The 20,244-nt window shown below is 42.0% G+C and overlaps 1 protein-coding gene across 1 annotated transcript in view; it reads left to right on the top strand.

The window, feature by feature from the left end:
* The first annotated feature begins 7,625 nt into the window (after positions 1–7,625).
* LOC149274855 (MAX gene-associated protein-like) overlaps positions 7,626–20,244 on the top strand; it is a 51,919-nt gene continuing 39,300 nt past the window's right edge. The window contains exons 1-8 of the mRNA XM_089505181.1: positions 7,626–8,611; positions 13,326–14,094; positions 15,670–15,757; positions 16,415–16,510; positions 16,983–17,114; positions 17,535–17,645; positions 17,827–18,269; positions 18,667–18,952. Coding sequence (XP_089361307.1) covers positions 7,725–8,611; positions 13,326–14,094; positions 15,670–15,757; positions 16,415–16,510; positions 16,983–17,114; positions 17,535–17,645; positions 17,827–18,269; positions 18,667–18,952 — 2,812 coding nt within the window. The 5' untranslated portion in view covers positions 7,626–7,724. The remainder of the gene's footprint in view (positions 8,612–13,325; positions 14,095–15,669; positions 15,758–16,414; positions 16,511–16,982; positions 17,115–17,534; positions 17,646–17,826; positions 18,270–18,666; positions 18,953–20,244) is intronic.

Raw genomic sequence — 20,244 nt, 5'->3', positions numbered from 1 at the left:
GCCGCGCGGATCGCAAGGGAGCGATATCGGAGGTCTTTAACAGACCTCCGGCTCCCTTGAGTGATTTTAAGCCGGGTTCAAGGGTTGAACCCGGCTTAAAATCACTCAAGGGAGCCGGAAGTCTGTTAAAGACCTCCGATACCGCTCCCTTGCGAGCCTGCTCCTCCAGCGGCGGACATTACTGTCCGTCTCTGGAGGGGTGCCGGCAAGTTGGCACCCCCCTGATGAGCGGCACCCGGTGCGGACCGCCCCCCCCCTAGGTACGCTACTGGGGCTAAGCAAACCAAAAGAGGCAGCTGGTGACTTCATATCAGCTTACTAGGGTGACCACGTTTTCCATCTGCCACTCAGGGACACTTACTCTGACGAGTGCATCACATAACAATTATGCTTATGGCTGGCATAAACGTATTTGCCGGTGTACTTTCAGTATTTATACAATCACTGGCTACATAAAAAGGTCATACTTCTTTAAATGTTAGACATCTCTTTTTTATTGTTTCTCAATGAGCAGGGGAAAAAATAAAATAGTATAAACTACTAACCATGATAAATTGCAAAAAATACACATTTCTTAAAAATATTAAAATATTGGTGCAAATATATTCTTGAAAATAAAATACCGTATTGGCTCGGAGTCTGCTCTGGTAAGTCTTGGGGGCAGAGGTAAAACGCATCGTGCGGACGTTCACCGGCGGTGAACGGCTGCACGATGCGCTTAGACAATCTCCCGTGCCAGCACTCCCCCCGTGGGAAGTGCTGGCAGGGGAGGCTGTTTGAGCGTATCAGAGAGTAGGATAGGATGCAGGTCCCCTGCACCGCTGCGGGGGATATGTATCCTAACCCTGCTGCCTGCCCGGCGCCAGGAACTGCATGTCCCGGGCGTCGGGTGCTAGACCCCGAATATAGGCCGCACCCCCACTTTAAAGACTTAAAGTGGGGGGAAAAGTGCGGCATATATTCGAGCCAATACGGTACTAACAATACAGTAAATTATAAACATAATTTCTCTTCCCATTACCAACTTTGTAAAAAAAAAATAGCTTCCAAGTGCCAACCTTGTCCCCTAACAGTTTATCAGTGCCAATGCTTCCCAGTGCCAATGTTGTCCCAAAAAAATAGCTTCCCAGTGCCAACCTTGTCTCAAAAATAGCTTCCCAGTGCCAACCTTGTCCCCTAACAGCTTCTAACTGCCAACCTTGTCCCCTAACAGCTTCCCAATGTCCCAATGCCAACTATCCCCAGTTTGCCAGCTTACCTGGCTGAGACTTACTCAGCCGCCCAGGAAGATTATTGAGTGGGTGGGCTCAATTCTTTTCAAACAGACGTAAACTTTACATTCGTCCAAAAACAAATTGAGCCTGCCCGCTCAATCATTTTCAATGTAAAGTATCACCCAAGAGCTCTCCTTCAGAGACATTACATTGTCCCAGCTTGAGGCTGGGACTCTCACTCAGCTGGTGAATAATGAAATTTAAAACCTCTGTTCGTGAACATCTTTTATTATGCAAGTAACATCTAAAAGTGCAAAAAATGTTTTGCACCTAAGTGCTTAATCTTCAGTGTAGTGTAGGGGAAACTGCTGCTCAGCTCCTAAAAACAAGGTTCCGTTTAGTATTAAACTTCCAGGCTTCCTCTTGGGGAGATGTTATCCTCTAAGAATAAAAATAAAGTAAAATTCAGGAATGAACGCTGTCCATTAGGCAGCAATCAGTCCATGGAGCAGCCAGCCAAACATGGCTGTTTGCTACAATGGTAACAGACACTGGGAAAAGAAATAAAGAGCTGACAATTGATCTACTGAGATCATCTGGCTTGCATGCTGGTTTGTCATGCCTGATCTCTGCTACAATGTTGTGATAAGGTATTGCGACATTAGCTCTCCCTACTACCACTCTGATCCTCAGTAAAAAAAAAAAAAAAGTAATCTAAAAACACTCAAATGCTAATATTTATTTTTATCAAATTATCAAAAATGGACTGATTACCTTTTGTGGGCTACAACCCTCATCTTCATCAGCCAAATTGATAATGAGGGTAATAAGAGTTTTAGCCCATGTGTGAAATAATGATGTCATGTCATGCATGTTGATATTTTTATGCTCTTATTTTGTAATTTAACCCCTTATAATTTGTCTCTGCACTATCACTTCCAGTAGTTTCGTGTGTAATCCACATGTACAGTATGTACTAATGCATGCATCTGATGAAGTTATTAAGTGGGTGGGGGCATAATTAGAAAATTATTTTGTTTTCATTACGTTTACTTTGGTTTAAAAAAAAATCCAAGAGGAAACCCTTGGTTTCAACAGGAGCACTTTTACACCCAGTGATGATTGGTTGGATCTGGCTGCCAGATGTCACTTCTGACACCGGGGGGGTCACTCCAGGAAGTATGTGCAGCGGCAGCATTAGAACAGCATAAAACCCCATCATGAAAGATTACACATTAGTAGCAAAGATGCCTCCCATAAATAACAGTTACAATCCGACCAGCAGCCCAATACAGTATTATGTTCCTGTAGCTACAATTTTTCTACAACGAACTAGCTGAGGATTGTCCTAACATTCCGTGCCATTCTCCGTTAGTTCTGATCTTTGGAGCAGTCTTAGTTCGTTCTTAAAGTAATAACGGCACATTAATGCGCAGTGGGTGGAATCTGCGTTCCGTCCACGTTTCTTGGCGCCCCCAACCATGAGGTATAACAGGAAAAATCACGCAGGGTGCCAAACGGAACTTAGCAGGGGCAGGCGGAGCCAGGAGGCGCCGTGTGACCGGTCCGACCAATCATATCGCCGCAAGCGTGCGCCACGCGAGATTTTCATTCGAAGCAGCGGGGTACTGAGGGAGTCTCGTGCCCTGCACCGCCCGAGAGAAAATAAAGCGCAAAGAGGGCGTGCAGAGTTCGCATGTCGGGAGAGGTACTGGTCCGAGTTAAAATTACATCCCCTGTCAGCCCCATATTACAATTAGCACTCCTGAGGCGCTGGTCCGTTAGGTGTGAATGTTTTTATATTAAGTAGCTGAGGTAGTATTCCACTGTCTGACCGTTATCAGCGAATACCTGTGTGTACGAAAGCCCGTTTGCTAAATTGCGTGTCTCAATTCAGCTTTGTGTTTGTTTACCGCCCAGACGAGAGTGGAAAAACGCTACTAATCACATGGGGCACGGCGGCCAATCAGGGTTAGCCTACCATTGTACTTTTGGCGCCGCTGTAGCTTTGCTTTATTCTGTCTTTCTGTTAACCCTTATACAGAACGATACTTAACGAGTACGTTGTAAGAACCAGGCTAAGCGAAAGTATAGAAGAAGCGGACGCTAAAAAGATCGGTGGCAAACCAGGTTGAGGGAGCGGAGAAATGACTGATAGCAAAGCGTGCGAGCGAAGAGTGGCTGGGTGGGGAAGGCGGGTCACGTGGTAGTCTGGTGACATGATTCACGTGATCGCTGTTCGTAGTGTCTTGGCATGTATAAGGCATTGATATTTTGCTTAATGCTGATAATAGTTGGAAAATAAAATAGTCACACAATACTGCAAAATATCTAGTCTGGTTATTATGTCGACCTGGATCTGTCACTTTCCTAAACCATCTTTTTAGACTTTTGCATACATACACTTGTCTAATTGTGTCCTTATTTAGTTTGCATTTTACTAAGAACATTTAAAGCTTTCATATACCAGTGTATATGCTTTTGATGCTCCGATGATAAACCTTATGCCTTTTAACCCCGTGCTGCTGAAGTCTGGTGTGTCTAGCAGGTCCCTGTGCTGGGGGGGGGGGGTAACTGCCTTTCATGCAGGGCACAAACATATATAGGTTCACATACAGGACAAATTACTGGGGTATGAATCCTAGTAGCACTTTACATGTGCTTCACAGACAAATGTACTTTACATACGTTACATATTACCCCAATGCACTTTGACAGATGTGCTTGATGGGGAGACTAGAGTTGATGGCAAAACTGGTAGTGATGGTCTTAGGAAATCTTAAGTGTTTTTGGTGTTTCTAACAAGAAAGAGAAATTGATATGGTGGTATTGATCCAAGGGAAGGGAGTCTTCAGTTGAAGGTTATACGTTTTATTGGGGCAATATAGAAACAGGCCCATAATGACATGAACTTTCAGGACCTCAGATTTCTTAATATGATTCCAAAATAGATCTCTGATGTACCTTTTCACTATAATTTCTAACCTTTACTTTCATCTCTGCTACACACAAATGGAATTTGTCAACAAACCTCTGGTCCCTTTTTTGTTCCTTATGTTTTAACTGATATAACACATTCCACGGGGGGGGGGTCATTCTATTTTTATTTAATGCCACTAAGTGGGATGGGCTCATTGGCTACTACAAAGTAATAGGAAAGTATCTTGGAAGTTTTTATTTTTGTGACATTTGTAGGGGTGTCACAAAAGGGGCTTCTGGGGCTGAAGTCCCGAATCTCAACTTCATAGCCCCTAATGGAGACTCTAGGGTAAAGCATACTTTAGCCCCAGAGTCTCCATTCAGGGCTAAGGGCCAGTTGGGGAGGGAGGAACAGATATTCTTGGCTGCTTCTTCACTGTACCTCGCATTATGTGACCCTGTAGTTAAACGAGCAGCCAACAAAATCTGCTGCTGAGCAAAGAGGGTGAATAAGGGATGGAGGGAGAGCGGTAGGGGGAGGATGGAAGTACATGTATATACGACCATGTATGTGTGTGAGAGCACAGATGTGTATGTGTGAGCATGAATGTGCATGAGTACGGATGTGTATGTGTGAGCATGAATGTGCATGAGTACGGATGTGTATGTGTGAGCATGAATGTGCATGAGTATGGATGTGTATGTGTGAGCATGGGTGTTTATGTGCAAGGGTGTGTCAGCATGGATGTCTATGTGTAAGTCTGTGTTAAGTTTATGTACATGTGTGTAAGTGCGAGTGTGTCTTTACACATGTGACTGAAACAATGTTTGCCAGTTAATATATGAAATACTGGGGGAAAGGCATGGGGGATACAAATATAATAAAATATATAATAATGAATAAGAGGAGCAATAGGGAGAAAGGAAAGAGATAATGAGATGGATGAAAGTAGGGGAGAGATAAAGAGAATGATTGAGATGAAAGGAGGAGAGCGATCATGAGAGATGATAAAAGGGGGGAGAGTTAATGAGAAGTTGGGGGCTAGGGAGAAAATTGAGATGTAAGTGAAACAGGAGAAAAGAAAAATTTAGGACACGGCTCCCAAGTTTACAATATTGAGGGAATGTTGTGAGGACACACAAAAAAGAATTGAGAAAGGTGAGAGGTGTGTGTATATATATATATATATACACTGTATGTATACAGTAGAGGCGAACAAATACATTTTGGTAACAGTATAAGCAAGACATTTGCTATCTGACATGGATTTAATTTCGTATTCTAGAGTGCTTTTTAAGTGTAAGCTTTACATGTTTTAAGAAGGAACATGGAGATGCTTTAAAATCAGATGTCCAACCAGAAAGATTAGCAAAATCAGGCTAGTGTTCGAGGTGGTACCCCTTCCACTGTTATAACCTTTCTCTGCTGACATAAAGTTTCCAGGTTCTTCTTAGAATGGCACAGAAGTATACGCTTTACTTGTTCTATGAATGAACAGGGAGATGTTTAAGCCAGACCCAACTAGATGCCACACACTTCAGAGAATCAGCCTAGATGTGGAGGCTGCACTCCAACCCACTGCCAAAACCCAACCCAGATAATATTTCTGAGAAGGATTACTGGTCATAATATTTAATTATAAATACCCCATAGCTGCGTGTTCTACAAGCAATTCTTCCTTGAGACCCCCCCCCCGCCACATGAGATGTGGGCATCTAACACTTTAAAGTATTAAAATAAATGGGGAGAAATGGCTGTGTTAACGTGGTGCCAGCCTCACGGTGTTTTTACATACACAGCGAATACACGTTAAATATTAACCTGTTTACCTTAAAACTTGAAGTATATCTTTAAAAAAAAAAAAAAAAAAGTAGCGCATTTTCCGAAATGGCGTGAAGTAGTTGCGGTGCCGTTGGTAAATGAGACCTGGGCTAGGTGTTAAAGAGCCGCATGTGCGTCGCTTCCGCATTCCCCTCTCTCCCGCTACATCTCCCTCCTTCCCCTTCCTTGTGCTTTAGACCAACACGTGACTGCAGTCTGGCGCTCTTCTTGCCAGGGCAGCCGAATACATTACGTCACCGTGCCGAGTGCGCATGTGCAAGTGACGTACGACGCACGCCTGAATCTGATCGCAAAGCACGCTGTGCAATTTTGATATTAGATCGAGAATTAAGGCACGTGTCTGGTGAACGGGCGGAATTAGGCGCGAGGCGGATCATTTCCTAATGGCGTTCGGGATGTTACTATGAGGAGATGGCTGTTCAGAGTGAGGATGCAGAAATGTGTCAGATAACGGAAGACACACCCTCGGTGGCCAGCTGCACGGTGTAAGTCACTGCACTTGCATGTTTGTTGAGTGTTTGGACTTTTCAGTTGTCATGTTCTACTGCACGATCGGTGTAAGAGTTCGGCCGAGTAGTTTTCCTGATATCCACGGAGGTTTCCCGCAATGATGCTGTGTAACAATGTTTAACTATTGATTACTTACTCGGAAAGTGGGGCATGGCATCCAGGGAGCTATCTAAACACACAGCGCATATGGGAGTACTTTTCATTCTTCAAACGGCCAGATAGGTACTTTAAGGAGAAAGTACTGCCCTCCTCCTCTCGCCACTGATTGGCTGCTTGAAGTATATTCCCATTGAAAGCAATGGGAGCGCTTTCTGAACATGCCTGCAGAGACCTAGCAGCAGGTATATGACATGCAAGAAGATGTGCTAAGAGGGCAGCTGCTTAATAAATTCAAAAGCGTTTCTCAGCTGCCATCTGCATTAAAGTTTATTTGACAGCTTAAACTTAAAACCAACTAGAGCTGCTTGCAATTTTAAACTTATTGCAGCAAATGTCCAGATGACACTACATACATTGGGCGGGCCCTCTCCTGCAGAGTTTACAGTGCTATGTTTCACAAACCGTTGTACGGAATGAAACGGTCGTAGATGTTCTCAGGGATTCGTGCGGCAAACGGCATTGCATCACTGTCCCGATCCTGAAGCTCTTGGTTAACACCGCTCTTCACAATGACACAATGGGATTTATTCATCAGTAGGGGATAGGGCATTATTAACGGTGGTTCAGCAGTTAAGATGGTTTTATTAGAATAAAAACATTAATACCCTTAGCTGGGTGTAGTGCTTAGAAGTAACTGTGATAATTGCACATCTGTCCCTTTTGTATCTGGCTTTTTATTAACTTAAGGTAATTTTTTAGATATTACCAGCATACCACCAACTTCTGATACTAGAAGATTTAGTTAAACGTATGATCTTGTGCCATATTATAGGAGTTCATTGTAGGGTGTAAAACACCAAATCAGTAAAACATTGGCTTTCATACTTATTTGTTCGCATTTGCTTGCAGGATGAATGTTTCGTAAGAAAAGGCTGCCTTAGCAGCTCGCTGGCTCTAGGGCCACGCCGACCACAATGGAGACGCCACAGTCCTCTTCAGGTAGCAATGAAGAAGGCTCCTGTAAACCACCATTATCGACTCCAGCTTATTTCGTCATATTGCAGCAGTCACAAGGCGTTGACGGCAAAGAGGAAGGAATCCTTGTGGCCAACAGAGATTTGTCCTCGGTCGCTCCTGTCATGTCATCGGGAACCGACAAATCAAAATCTAATGTGTTTCTCTCGGCAGATTGTACGTCGGGTAACGTTACGGTCACCCTTGACAACAATAATATGTGGAATGAGTTTTACCACCGCAGCACAGAGATGGTGCTAACAAAACAAGGAAGGCGAATGTTTCCTTATTGTCGCTACTGGTTATCTGGTTTGGACTCTAATCGGAAATATATCCTGGTCATGGACATTACTCCAATGGACAACCACAGGTATAAGTGGAACGGAAAGTCCTGGGAGCCAATTGGCAAATCATTGCCCCATGTTCTTGGTAGGGTCTTTATACACCCTGAATCTCCATCAACAGGTCATTACTGGATGCACCAGCCAGTTTCCTTTTACAAATTAAAGCTAACCAATAATATTTTGGATAGTGATGGCCATATCATTCTGCACTCTATGCATCGTTATCTTCCTCGACTCCATGTGGTTCCTGCCAATGCAGCTACTGAAGTGATTCGACTTAATGGGCCCGATGTCCATACTTTCACTTTCCCGCAGACCGAGTTCATTGCTGTGACGGCTTACCAAAACTTTCAAATCACACAGCTAAAAATTGATTGTAACCCTTTTGCCAGAGGGTTTAGAGAAGCACCTGTGTGTGGAAGACCTTCAAAAGACACAAAACCAAAGAGCACCGATGAAGAAGCAGATTCTGCGGAAAACAAAAAGCAAGTAGAGCACGATCATCCTGAAAGTATCCGGAAACTTCGAGAGGTTTTTAAAGTTTCAGAATGTTCATCTGCTAATGCGGACAATGAAGCTTTCAGTGCTGAGTGCGATTTCCTCAATTTTCTCAATCCACAGCCTGCATATTCAAATCTTTTGGAGCAAAAGGATGACAATGTTGACAGGTATGTTGAGAAAATAATATATTTACAAAAATAATTAAATTTTTTATATAATGCACACTACATATCGTACAACAACCATGCTGCAGCCTGAAAACACTGAAGCAACGTTTCCAGAAGCCTAGTGCCGACATTTATTACGAGCAGATAAGTGCACCTGAAATACTGTTGTATTGGCTGGTGATGCTGAGCTTTATGGACACGGCGTCCCATGTATAGATACCAGTTCATGAGAGAGTCTGAAAGGAAAAGTTCTATAGACAAAGTAATCGTAGGTACGGCTGGAATAACCAATAATATGTGTAAAGGACCTGCCTTTTGTATACAGTGAGACCAGCTATTTTAACTTCTGGTCGGGATTGGCATGATTATTCCATGCTTGGCCCCTCACAGTTACTAATTGGCGCTGGCTTTGGCAACCGTCGTAATGTAGGTGTGGAGAAGAGCGTTTGCATCAGTTAAAGTTAGTTGCGCCACACTGAGACACGGATTCCGGCTTCACTGTGGTAAGCTTTTACACAAAGTCTGAAAGTACACAAGGTCTGAAAGTAGACCAACTGACAAAGGGCCTTTCAAGGAATTGGTTAAAATACAAACTAGTGTAAGTGCCGATGTATTTTTTTAGTGCAAACGGAACGTTTCAGAATCAGGGGTCCTGGAGCGTCCCTTCAACTATGTCCTGCCCCCCCCCCCCCCCCAAGTATGAATGCATATTATTGTAAAAAATGTAATGAAACAGCTTACGTTTTGGAGAAGCCGTAGATCCGGAGCTGCAGTGCACTGCCACCTCCAAGGTCTGGTTTCCAGCCTGCATTTTCTGCTCATGCACACAACTCGGTGCTGCTACCGTTGATGTGAATATCATGTGCATGGTGTCAAGACAAAGAGCCGGGTGTAGAGAGCAAGGGTAGATGGGGGGGGGGGGGGGCTGAATCTCTCCATGCATTTGCAAGGGGTAAGAATGACAAGTTAAAGGAGACACAATTAACATAATGCCATATTAACTTATATCGGCCGAAAAGGCATTATCTGCAAAATGACGGAAAAAATGGCTGAAAATAATCGTCCGGCCGCACAATGTGCGAGCAGCATTAATTTTACTGGCCAGGAAAAGCAGGAACCCAGTGGAGTCACGTGAATGCACATCACATGACTCTGCTCCGCTCCTTCTTCCCCTGGGGCAGGGCAAGAGAAGTTGTTCGCACAGAGTGTGAGCAACACAGAGGGAGGAAGCAGGGCCCCTGCAGAAGTCTGAAAGATCTTCAGTTCAGGTAAGGGGGTGGGGAGCAAGTATGCATGATTAAGGGAATGAATGAGTGTGTGTGTGGGGGGTGTTACATGGCATAGGGAGCCTGTAATCACACTCCTATCATGCCCAAGTTATAGCATGTACTGGCTGCCTGGGCATGATAGGAGTGTGATTTTGGTTTTGGCCAAGTGAATCCTGAATTTTTGGTTTCGGTCAAGAATTTTCATTTCGGTGCATCACTACTTATAACAGTCAACGTTGGACGAGGGATTGAAAAGGAGGCATATCCAGCAAATGTCAGAGAGTTTAAATAGAGAGTCCCTTCAATTTAAAGCACGTTCTTCCAAAGCCATTACACTGATTGGACGCCAATGAACAAGCAGTATGTAGTGCATTGATTTCACAAATAAAATATTTATATTTTTTTGCTAAACCTTTAGTGAGCCTGTCACTTTTCCCAAATTCTACAATTTACAATTCTACGCACTAAATGTATTGATGTAATAATGCATAGGTTAAAATAAGCAATGTTTATATATTAGAAAGCCACACTATACTACATAAATAAATGTCTTCTACTAGTAGGTTCTCCAACATATCATAATTTCACTAAATACTCTGGAGCTGCACGATTATTCATCCCTGCTATTAATTATTTCTCTCCACTGTTTAGTTTCTGATAGTCTTTGTTAGGGTGGGGTAAAGAGAAGGGTGAAACAAAAAGTATGTTCTATAAGTATTTTTCCTTTAAATAGATCTGTAGAATTAGGTACCTGTATCCATTTCTTTTGCTTTTAGGAGTCAGGGTAGTGAAACATGTTTTGTGGTTTGTGTAGAACACTTAGGGGTCTGTTGACTAAAGGGAGAGTTGCCAGGAGAGTTGTGGTTTCAACTTCACGATTCACTGTGGAGTGCAAACTCAGCCATACATAACGTGAAATAAAAAGGATGAGAAGACTTCTATACAGCCAAACTTTTCCTGTGGCAGAAGCTCACTGGTTTCCGCCCTCGCTAATGTAATGTGTAGGGCTGCAACAACTAATCGATGCCAACGATTTTCATTATCGATTAGTTGAATCGATTTTTATAGATTATAAAATCCGTTTCAGTGACTCACAGCAGCAGCTCCTACTTACCAGTCTCTCCCTGTAATCACTGTGACAACTGGCCCCGCCCCCTTCCTTCTCCCAGAACCACATGGCTGTGACACTCATCTAACTAAGTATAAAATTAATATTTGGGCTGCTGAAAGTTAGGGGAGGTGGGGGTTAATTTAGGGGCAGTTATGGTTAATGGGGTGTTTAGGGGCAGCTATGGTTAATGGGGTGTTTAGGGTTAATTTAGGGGCAGTTATGGTTAATGGGGTGTTTAGGGGCAGCTATGGTTAATGGGGTGTTTAGGGTTAATTTAGGGCAGTTATGGTTAATGGGGTGTTTAGGGTTAATTTAGGAGCAGCTGTGGTTAGTGGGGTATTGGGTTAGTTTGAGGCAGTTGTGGCTAATGGGGTGTTTAGGGTTAATTTAGGGGCTGTTGTGGTTGATGGGGTCTTTAGGGTTAATTTGGGGCTGTTGTGGTTGATGGGGTATTTAGGGTTAATTTAGGGGATGCTGTGTTTGATGGGGTATTTAGAGTTAATTTAGGGCTGAAACAACGAATCGATAATAATCGAGAACGGAAATCGTTGTCGACGATTTCCGTTATTGATTAATCGAGTGATCGATTCGTTGTTGGAGCACTCGGCTCCTTTTACTTACCTCCGCGAGCGTTCCCCGCTTCTGCTACACGCTCTGCAGTCTCCGCCTTCTTTCAGCTACGTGACGGATGTGACGCGTTCCGGAGGTAAGTATTCTTCATGTCTATGTGCGATTCGCTCTGTGCGGTTCGCGGGGGTGGGGGTCCACGGCGGGGTGGGGGTGGGGTTTCAGGGGATGCAGGGTGTGAGTGTGGGTGCAGGGCAGAGTGGGGGTGGGGGGGCAGGCCAGGGTAGGAGACTGAGTGCAGGGCAGAGTGGGGGTGGGGATGCAGGGCAGGGTGTGAGTGTGGGTGCAGGGCAGAGTGGGGGTGGGGGGTGCAGGGCAGAGTGGGGGTGGGGGGGCAGGGCAGGAGACTGGGTGCAGGGCAGAGTGGGGGTGGGGATGCAGGGTGTGAGTGGGGGTGCAGGGCAGAGTGGGAGACTGGGTGCAGGGCAGAGTGGGGGTGGGGATGCAGGGCAGGGTGTGAGTGTGGGTGCAGGGCAGAGTTGGAGACTGGGTGCAGGGGCACAGTGCAAAGTGCCAGCGCTGGGTGCAAAGTGCCAGCGCTGAGGCAAAGTTTCTTGAACAGTAATAGTCCACCTCTTTTCAGAATGTTTGGGGTTATTTTGTTTCATAAATATTGTGTTTGGGTTCTTGTACTTTGAAAATATTGTTTTTTATTACGTCATAACAAAATAAGAATGTTAATGTAAATTTTAAGTTGTTTTTTAACATCCAGTTCATTAAATTATTTTAAATAAACGAAAAATTTGTATATTGTTTTTTTTATCCGATTAATCGATTAATCGAAAAAATAATCGGCCAACTAATCGATTATTAAAATAATCGTTAGTTGCAGCCCTAGTTAATGCTGAAAACTGAGGGTTAATTTAATAAAGTTAACTTAAGGTGCAGTTAGAGATAAAGGGGGGGGGCAAACTAAGGGGAATCTAAATCCTGGGGCAGTGAAGATTAATCCTGTATGTATTTATAAAAGTATGGTGTCAGTGTGCTGAGAACGAGTCTGTGACTCTATGAGGGGACTATGAGATATCTGGGGAGGACGGAGAGACTTATCTGGGGGTATAAGGCATATAGGGTATATAAGGCATATGTGGGGAGAGCAGTGTGGCATGTCTGGGGAGGATGGAGTGGTGTATCAGGGTGTATAAGGCATATCTGGGGCCACAGTGGAGTGGCGTATCTGGGGGTAGAGTGGAGTGGCATATGTGGGGAGGGCAGCGTGGCATGTGTGGGGAGGATGGAGTGGTGTATAAGGTGTATCAGGAACAGTGGCATGAGTGGAGTGGTATATGTGGGAGGCAGCGTGGCAAGCCTGGGCTCAAATGTGCATAAATTGGGGGGGGCTGGTTGGGAAATAAAGACAAGAAATGCATTTTATCAAAGTTTTTTTTATTCTGCTGTTTGTATTTAACATCATTTGTTTATTAAATTATTTTAAATAAATGAAAAATTTACATTCATTTTTTTATCAGATTAATCGGCCAACTAATCGATTATGAAAATAATCCTTAGTTGCAGCCCTAGTAATGTGAAGTCAAGGAGTTATAATCACAGCTTTCCTGACAATTCTCTATTTAGTGAATAAAACCCTTTAGTTGGCTTCAGTGGATCCCTGATTCCATTTTTTTTTTTTTTTTTTGTTCCGATGGTTTTTTTCTTCCTTAGTACAATAATTGCTTTCCTACTTTGTTTTTGTGTGTGTCCTGGACAGTTGTGATAAAAGCTCCAATGAGTCCTCTCCCGAAGAGCACAAAGACCAAACAAACATTATCAAAGAGGAGCCTGTTGATGACTACGACTATGACAAAGTGATGCCTACCAAGTCAGTAGCTGTTAAGCAGGAGTCTTCTGATGAGGAAGTAACAGATGAGTACTCTAACAGCGACGATGATTACCCTATATTACAAAAACAGTTTGCACAATTCAGGGCAGAGACGCGCCGTGAGAGAAAACGCTCCCACAGCAGCCCCTCTGGGGTTGCCAAAACAAAATTGTTGAAACTTCAAAGTGAGAAAATGCCTATGGTGTGTCTGGGACAATCAAAGGGTCCTGACCTGCAGGACCCCATGCTGAGCAGTCAGGATTTATATCGTATTCTATCTTCTGTCCAGAAAAAACATGACGTGGCTGCCTCCTCCGGTAATACACCTGAGACTGATAAAGATGATCCTAAACACAACAATGAACCAAGCCTAAGTAACGTTGATTGTAACACTCCGGAGGATAACGAGATCGAGACTCGAGTGTCATGTGTGTCAAAAAAGAAGCTTCCCCTTTTCATTCATAAAACTCAGAATGCTGGAATCGAAAAGATTTCTCCACCACATGTGAAAAGTAAAAGAGGGAGGCCTCGGAAGAGCAAGACTAAAACCAGACGCTATTCAAAAAAAAGCAGCCCAGTAGAATCCTCACAGTTTCAGGATGTTCATCCGGATCTAGAGGATGTAGAAGGAGTCCTATTTGTGGCATTTGCTTCAAAGGTAAGAGTATAGTTGCGGGCTTCTTAAATCTATACATTTCTGACACTGGATTTAACACTTCATAAAACTATATAAACCTTTCCTAATAAAGTCTAATCCGCAGTCCCTCCCCAGAAAGAATACTCATGTGTCATATGGCGCAAACACAGGCACGTGTAACTAAAAACTCGTGTATAAAAATGATAGATCTGCTTATTTGCTTAACATACTAAAAAACTTGGTTAATGTTGTGTCTAAGTAGAACGCCATCTTTAACCCCTTGATGACAATTGCCGGTCCGGGCACGTCACGGAAATTCATGTCGATAACGACAAATGACGTGCCAGGACCGGCACGTCATTAAACGGGTGCAGAAAGCGGTCTATTTTCGCTTTCTGCACCGAAACGGCGTTGCTGTAATGCCTCGACCTCGAGGCATTCAGCAACGCCATTATCGGCGTGTTCAGCAACATCTCCTGAGCGCAGTGATACCCCACATGCATGGGTTTGTCATTTTTTGGGGGAACTAAAAGGCCACATTTGGTACGTGTGCATTTTTCTAATTGGAAATTAGATGTGTGGCCATTCTCCCCCACCCCCCCCCCCCCGTGTTAATTGGGACATTGTTGAACCCGGCCAATTCAATTTACCCCATCAAATCATACATTTTTTTAAAGTAGACACCCCATGGGCATTTAATATGCCAGTATTTTAACTCTTTCCATGCGAGAATTGTTTTAAGCTAATGTGCTAATTTTAGGACTTGCTCACAAAAATATATTTTTTATATATATATTTTATTTTTTTTGCCTGTATTCAACCTGCAAGTGGAGCCAGAGTTCTCCAGAGGGTCAGGAGATTGTCTAGCGAACTTTTTCACCTTTATTGTTTTTTTTTTCCCGGGCCGCCGCCATCTTGCAGATGGCGAACATCACCGGCAGCTACGGCTGTGACCGCTCTCCGGAGCGGTCACAGTCCATCCAGAGGTAAGTGTTTGGTGTCGCTGGATGCCTCCTGATCGAGGCATTCCAGCGACACCATTTAAGTTTAGGAGGTGATCGTTGATCGCCTCCTAAACGCTTTTAAAACGGGCGTCCGCCGCCATACAATGTATGGCGGTTGTTGACGCCCCGGGGAGGGGCCAGATATGGCCCCTGGTGCCGATCGTGGCGTTGCTGAATGCCTCGAGGTCGAGGCATTACAGCAACACTGTTTGGGTGCAGAAAGTGAACGTAGATCGCTTTCTGCACCCGTTTAAAGGCGTGCCGGTTCTGGCACGTCATTTGTCATAATCGACTTGTTTTTCCGTGCCGTGCCAGAACCGGCAATTGTCATTAAGGGGTTAAACTTTGCTCAGAGCCTAAACCTTTGGGGTGATTGTCCTGGCTGTGTGTAATTCTTATTTGACTTTTATGAGTTGCTCCTATACCTCGTGGCTGCCTCCTGATTTCTCCCAGCGCGGACTGGGTTGTGTGTCTAGAAGAGGAGTCAAGCAGATCTGTACGTTTTCTTCATGAAATCCTGCAGGAGTCTGACGGAATCTGACTTTCCATTAGGATTTCTATGTAGTCTCTGAATGCTTGTTTTTACTTTTAGGAAGCATTGGATCTTCACACAGGAGGCACAACGAACAAAGATGCACAGTCAAGTTTTCCAGTTTCACCAACATCCAAAGAAGAAAAGGGTACAATGTTTTCCTCACGCATTTTACTTGCACAAAATAATTATCAGAACCAGTAATTACGTATATATATATATATATATATATATATATATATATATATATATATATGATTTAATAACCCATTCACAGCAGCTGTTTTTCCTCCAGCTAAATATAGAAATGGATTAAAGCATAAAAAAGCTGTGCTAAATCCATTGATATACTGCCATATCTAAATCAGTCAGCGCTGTTTTTTTTTTGTTTTGTTTTTTTTAGAAACTGCAACATAAATCCCCCATAATAATACAAAAACTACAACTTTTTCATTAGCCAAAATGTATCGTGTACACCTAGTGTACTGTGTGATTTAATACTAGAGACATTGTCCCTTTAAAGTTATTTCTACCCTATGGTGAAGTTTATTGGTTGGGGCAGCAGAATAATAACTCCAGGACATAACTTGACAACAGTATACACTATTATTTTTTCTTTTTTGTCCCAACTGTTCTAGTGCCCCCTCGTGGATATATGTAAAGATAATAATATAACTTAATCTCGTTATAGCAAAAGCTGTGGAAGCGTCCCTTTACCTTCACGCCTTTATTATCCCAACAGGTTGTGTTATTCGTTTGTCTAATTAGTTTAGATTGAGATATTTTCTCCCTGACTTCCTTTCAGATGAACTCCAAAAGATTTCAAGGCTTCAGAAGCAGCTCGTGGCAGATCTTCAGACAATGAGACATCGGCAGGTGATCCACCCAGCCCTTCAACAAGGTAAACTATGTCATGTTTTATTTCAGATGATCCATACAAGCACAGAACATGCACTCTCAAATAAAATGTCTTCAAAATAATCTAGTCTTACATAAGCACCTTGTCTTTTATATATGCACTGAGTTGGTTTTCTTACATCAGTGCTTCTCCCTCAAATTCCTGTTCCCATTCATTATTTATTTGCTAAAAAGCCATCAAACCTTAAAATCAAGTGACCTTGTGAAAATTGTTCTGTTGGAGATGCATATCACTTAATACTTCTGCCATTTCGCATCTGAACTTTATAGACGTGCACTAAGGTAGGTAGATAGAATCAAATGGGATGGTCACTTCTTCTGTCTTAGACAAGGCTGGTGTTTGGGGGTAAAAAGCAAAAAATTGGACAATGTTTTCGTTTAATGTTACTTGTGATCTGGTTATTCTGAGGTTTGAACTGGCAATCTTTATAGTGCGTTTTCCATTTTCTCTGCAGTGGGACTTAAACTGACTATTGTAGATCGCACTGTGGGCATTGATCTGAGATACTTAGGAGTGCAACTTCCACTACCTCCTATCACAAGTAATTCCAGATGGGATAACTATGGGATGTGTGCCCAGGGTGAGTGTCTCCGTTAACAATACATGTCTGTATGTACAGTAACCTACAAGAATCACTGCTATAGCATTGACTATACATCATTACTGGATGTAATGCAGGTGGGTCTGATCTGGTAGCTTCCACAAGACAGTGCTTGTTTAACCCCTCTTTTCAATAAGACATTTATTTAGCCTTGAATCCAATTACATTGAAGCATGAATTTTTAAACATGGGAAGCTAAACTAGTTTCTTTAATACAAGATAGTTAGTTTTCATTTCTGACAGTATTATTAAGCAAAAATATGTTTCTTATAGATGCAACGCTATTGTAGTTTCTTGTCCGTATTTGTTAGTTTAGTTTAGTACTGTCTAATTGGGAAATATATCCATTTTCATATAGTTAATTCTCTGCATTGACTTGATTTATTTATTTTTATTTCCACCCAGCTTCCGGTTTTCCATTTGTGTCACGAACTGGAAAGACTACAGATTATACAAAAATAAAAGGCTGGAGAGACAAATTCTCAACTGCTTCGGCATCTTCACTAAAAAATGAAGGTGAGGTGTTGTGAATGTCAAGGGTCTAAGGCTGACATTGTTAATCGCTGCTGTAAATGTGCAGGAGAAGCTGGCCTTTTCTGTCCTGTTATTGAAATTAAGTCATATTATTCTGAGAGACTCTTAGTGTTCTAATCCATGTATAAAAACATATTCATCACTGCTGTTTTTAATTTTTCAGGCAGCAACTCAGAAAACCCCCTAAAGAACCGTTCAGCCTTCTGCAGTGATGAATTGGATGAGTATCTAGAAAACGAAGCAAAGTTGATGGAAAACTCAAGGGAATATTATCCAGAAGAATCTAAGCCAGCCATCGCTTATCAACTCCCAACAAAAAGCACCAGTTATGTGAGGACCTTGGACAGCGTTTTGAAGAAACAGGCTTCAGAACCATCTCCTTCCTCCGTAAAGCCACTATCTGCTAAGAAACAGTCAAAAACCCAACGCAAGAGCTCAACTCCCAAAATAAAGTCCAAGTCTAAACCCAATATGCCATTCCCTGTTATAGAAAAGGATAATCCTACTCCATCAGACTCCATAGAGCTATCCACAGATCAGGTTGCAGATGGTTTGATGCCAGGTTTACGCAAAGCTAAGATGCCGAACCAGAAGACCGGCACCAAGGTACATGGCAACTCCAAAGTAAAAGTCAATCTAAAAAATTGTGGGGAACATGCAGCCATAGTTAAAAACCTTATTATTATTATTGTGAGCACCTTATTGATAAGAACTCTTTTGTAAGGTTGGGTTCATACATTTTCCATAGGTTAGGTATTTAATTTTGCCAGTGGAAGCCAACAATAACCTTTTAGGTGCCCTGACATGTTTGGTATTACAAACAGTGAGCTGCTCTTGTTGGAGGGTATGGGGAACCATATTGTCATTTTGAAAACATGTTCTAAATGTGTGTGGTCTTTGTCCACTGTTTTGAAAGGTGTTATAGGTTAAATTGTCTTGTCTGTCTTTTATTAAAAAAAAAAAAAAGTTGTTTTACTTTCTCTTGTGTCTTATCTTCTTTCAGCCATCTGTTAAAAGCAAACCTGCATCCAAATCTATTCGTAAGCAAGCAGCATCGTGTAAGAGAGAATTCTGTCGTCTTGGTTGCGTTTGTCAGAGCCTGAGCCGCAAAAGAACTAATTGCAATCACTGCCGCCGTGTAGAGTGCATGTTCAGCTGTACCTGCCCGAAGAGCAAGCTCTCCCTAAAGAGTGCAAACAAACCTTCATCCTCCAAGAACTGTTCAAAAGAAAGCATAGCTGGGGAAGGGTCGCCCTCTCAATCATATTCTGAGAAGATGGACACTAAAAGTAAGTTGGTTTTTTTAACATACAGCATACTACTGTACTAAAAAGTCTTATAAACATAAAAAGACACTGAAAGAGTAACGGTCTAAATAATAACAGCAAAGAGTATGTCTTATGTACTTTGATAGAAATTATGAATATGAATACTGGGTCTGTGAACCCTTTTTTTATTTTATTTTTTTTTTCTTCAAGCAAAGCTTGGATTTATTATAAGTAAAGAGCTAGCATTATTTAAGATATTAATAACATTTATAATAACAACACTAAAGGATTAAACACCTTAAACATAATAATTATTTTGAAGAGATATGGCCCTCTGGCCAATACTGGGTGTACACAGATATTGGAGACATAAGTAATAGGAATATTCACACACATTAAATATGGGGATAGGTCTCATTATTATGTTTTGGTTTTTTTTTACAAAATAATTATGGGGAATAGCACTAAACACGATTTATTTAAATGGTTTTAATATTTTTTAGAAAATGCACTAATGGATCCAAGTACTCTTTTTTTTTTAAATGGATAATTGATATGGCCTATAAGCCATGAGAAATTAACACTTAAATTGATAATTGATATGGCCTATAAGCCATGAGAAATTAACACTTAAATTGATAATTGATATGGCCTATAAGCCATGAGAAATTAACACTGAGGATATTATCATTCACGGGATTTGTTATTAAGTTTGAAGGTAAAATAAGTTAAGAACTAATCATACATAAAGAATATTTCATAGATATAGCACTAAAGGATATATATATCCTGATTACTAAAATCACTTTTGAATAACTATGGTCTTAGGGCACGGGAAGTTAACATAAAAGTTATATTAGATATTTGACTTATCGATAGTTGGTTTTTTTTTTGGTTTTTTTTTTTCTCTTCTGCATGCGTTCCTTTTCTAAGAGTCAAATCTAGTCTACTAGGGACACCCTAATAGCTCCGACAACCATCTGTAGGATTGTAATTATCCGCGTGTATTTCTCGCCTTTATGGGATTGTAGCGAGAGACACGTGGATGTATATTTCTCTTTGTAGAATTGAGATATATACTGTGCAATGTCTTAAATGTTGTATTAGTGTTTTGTATGTTAGTGTAATTTTTCCTTTGGTTCGCGACCGACTAGAAAGCATCACCAGGACAGCAATAAATATTAAACAATTTGAACGTAATGCTTAGGTTTGCTACGATTAATGGCCAAGGATTAAATTCCCCTCAAAAACGAACATTACTTTTAAATAGATAATGGAGTGAAAAGATAAATATATGTTGCATCCAAGAGACA

This window comes from Sceloporus occidentalis, unplaced genomic scaffold (genome assembly GCF_023333645.1).
Source record: "Sceloporus occidentalis isolate IW3139 unplaced genomic scaffold, rSceOcc1.0.p SCAF_316, whole genome shotgun sequence".
Taxonomy (NCBI): Eukaryota; Metazoa; Chordata; class Lepidosauria; order Squamata; family Phrynosomatidae; genus Sceloporus; species Sceloporus occidentalis.
The sequence above is the reverse complement of the archived record's forward strand: the minus strand, read 5'-3'. Positions and strand labels throughout refer to the sequence as shown.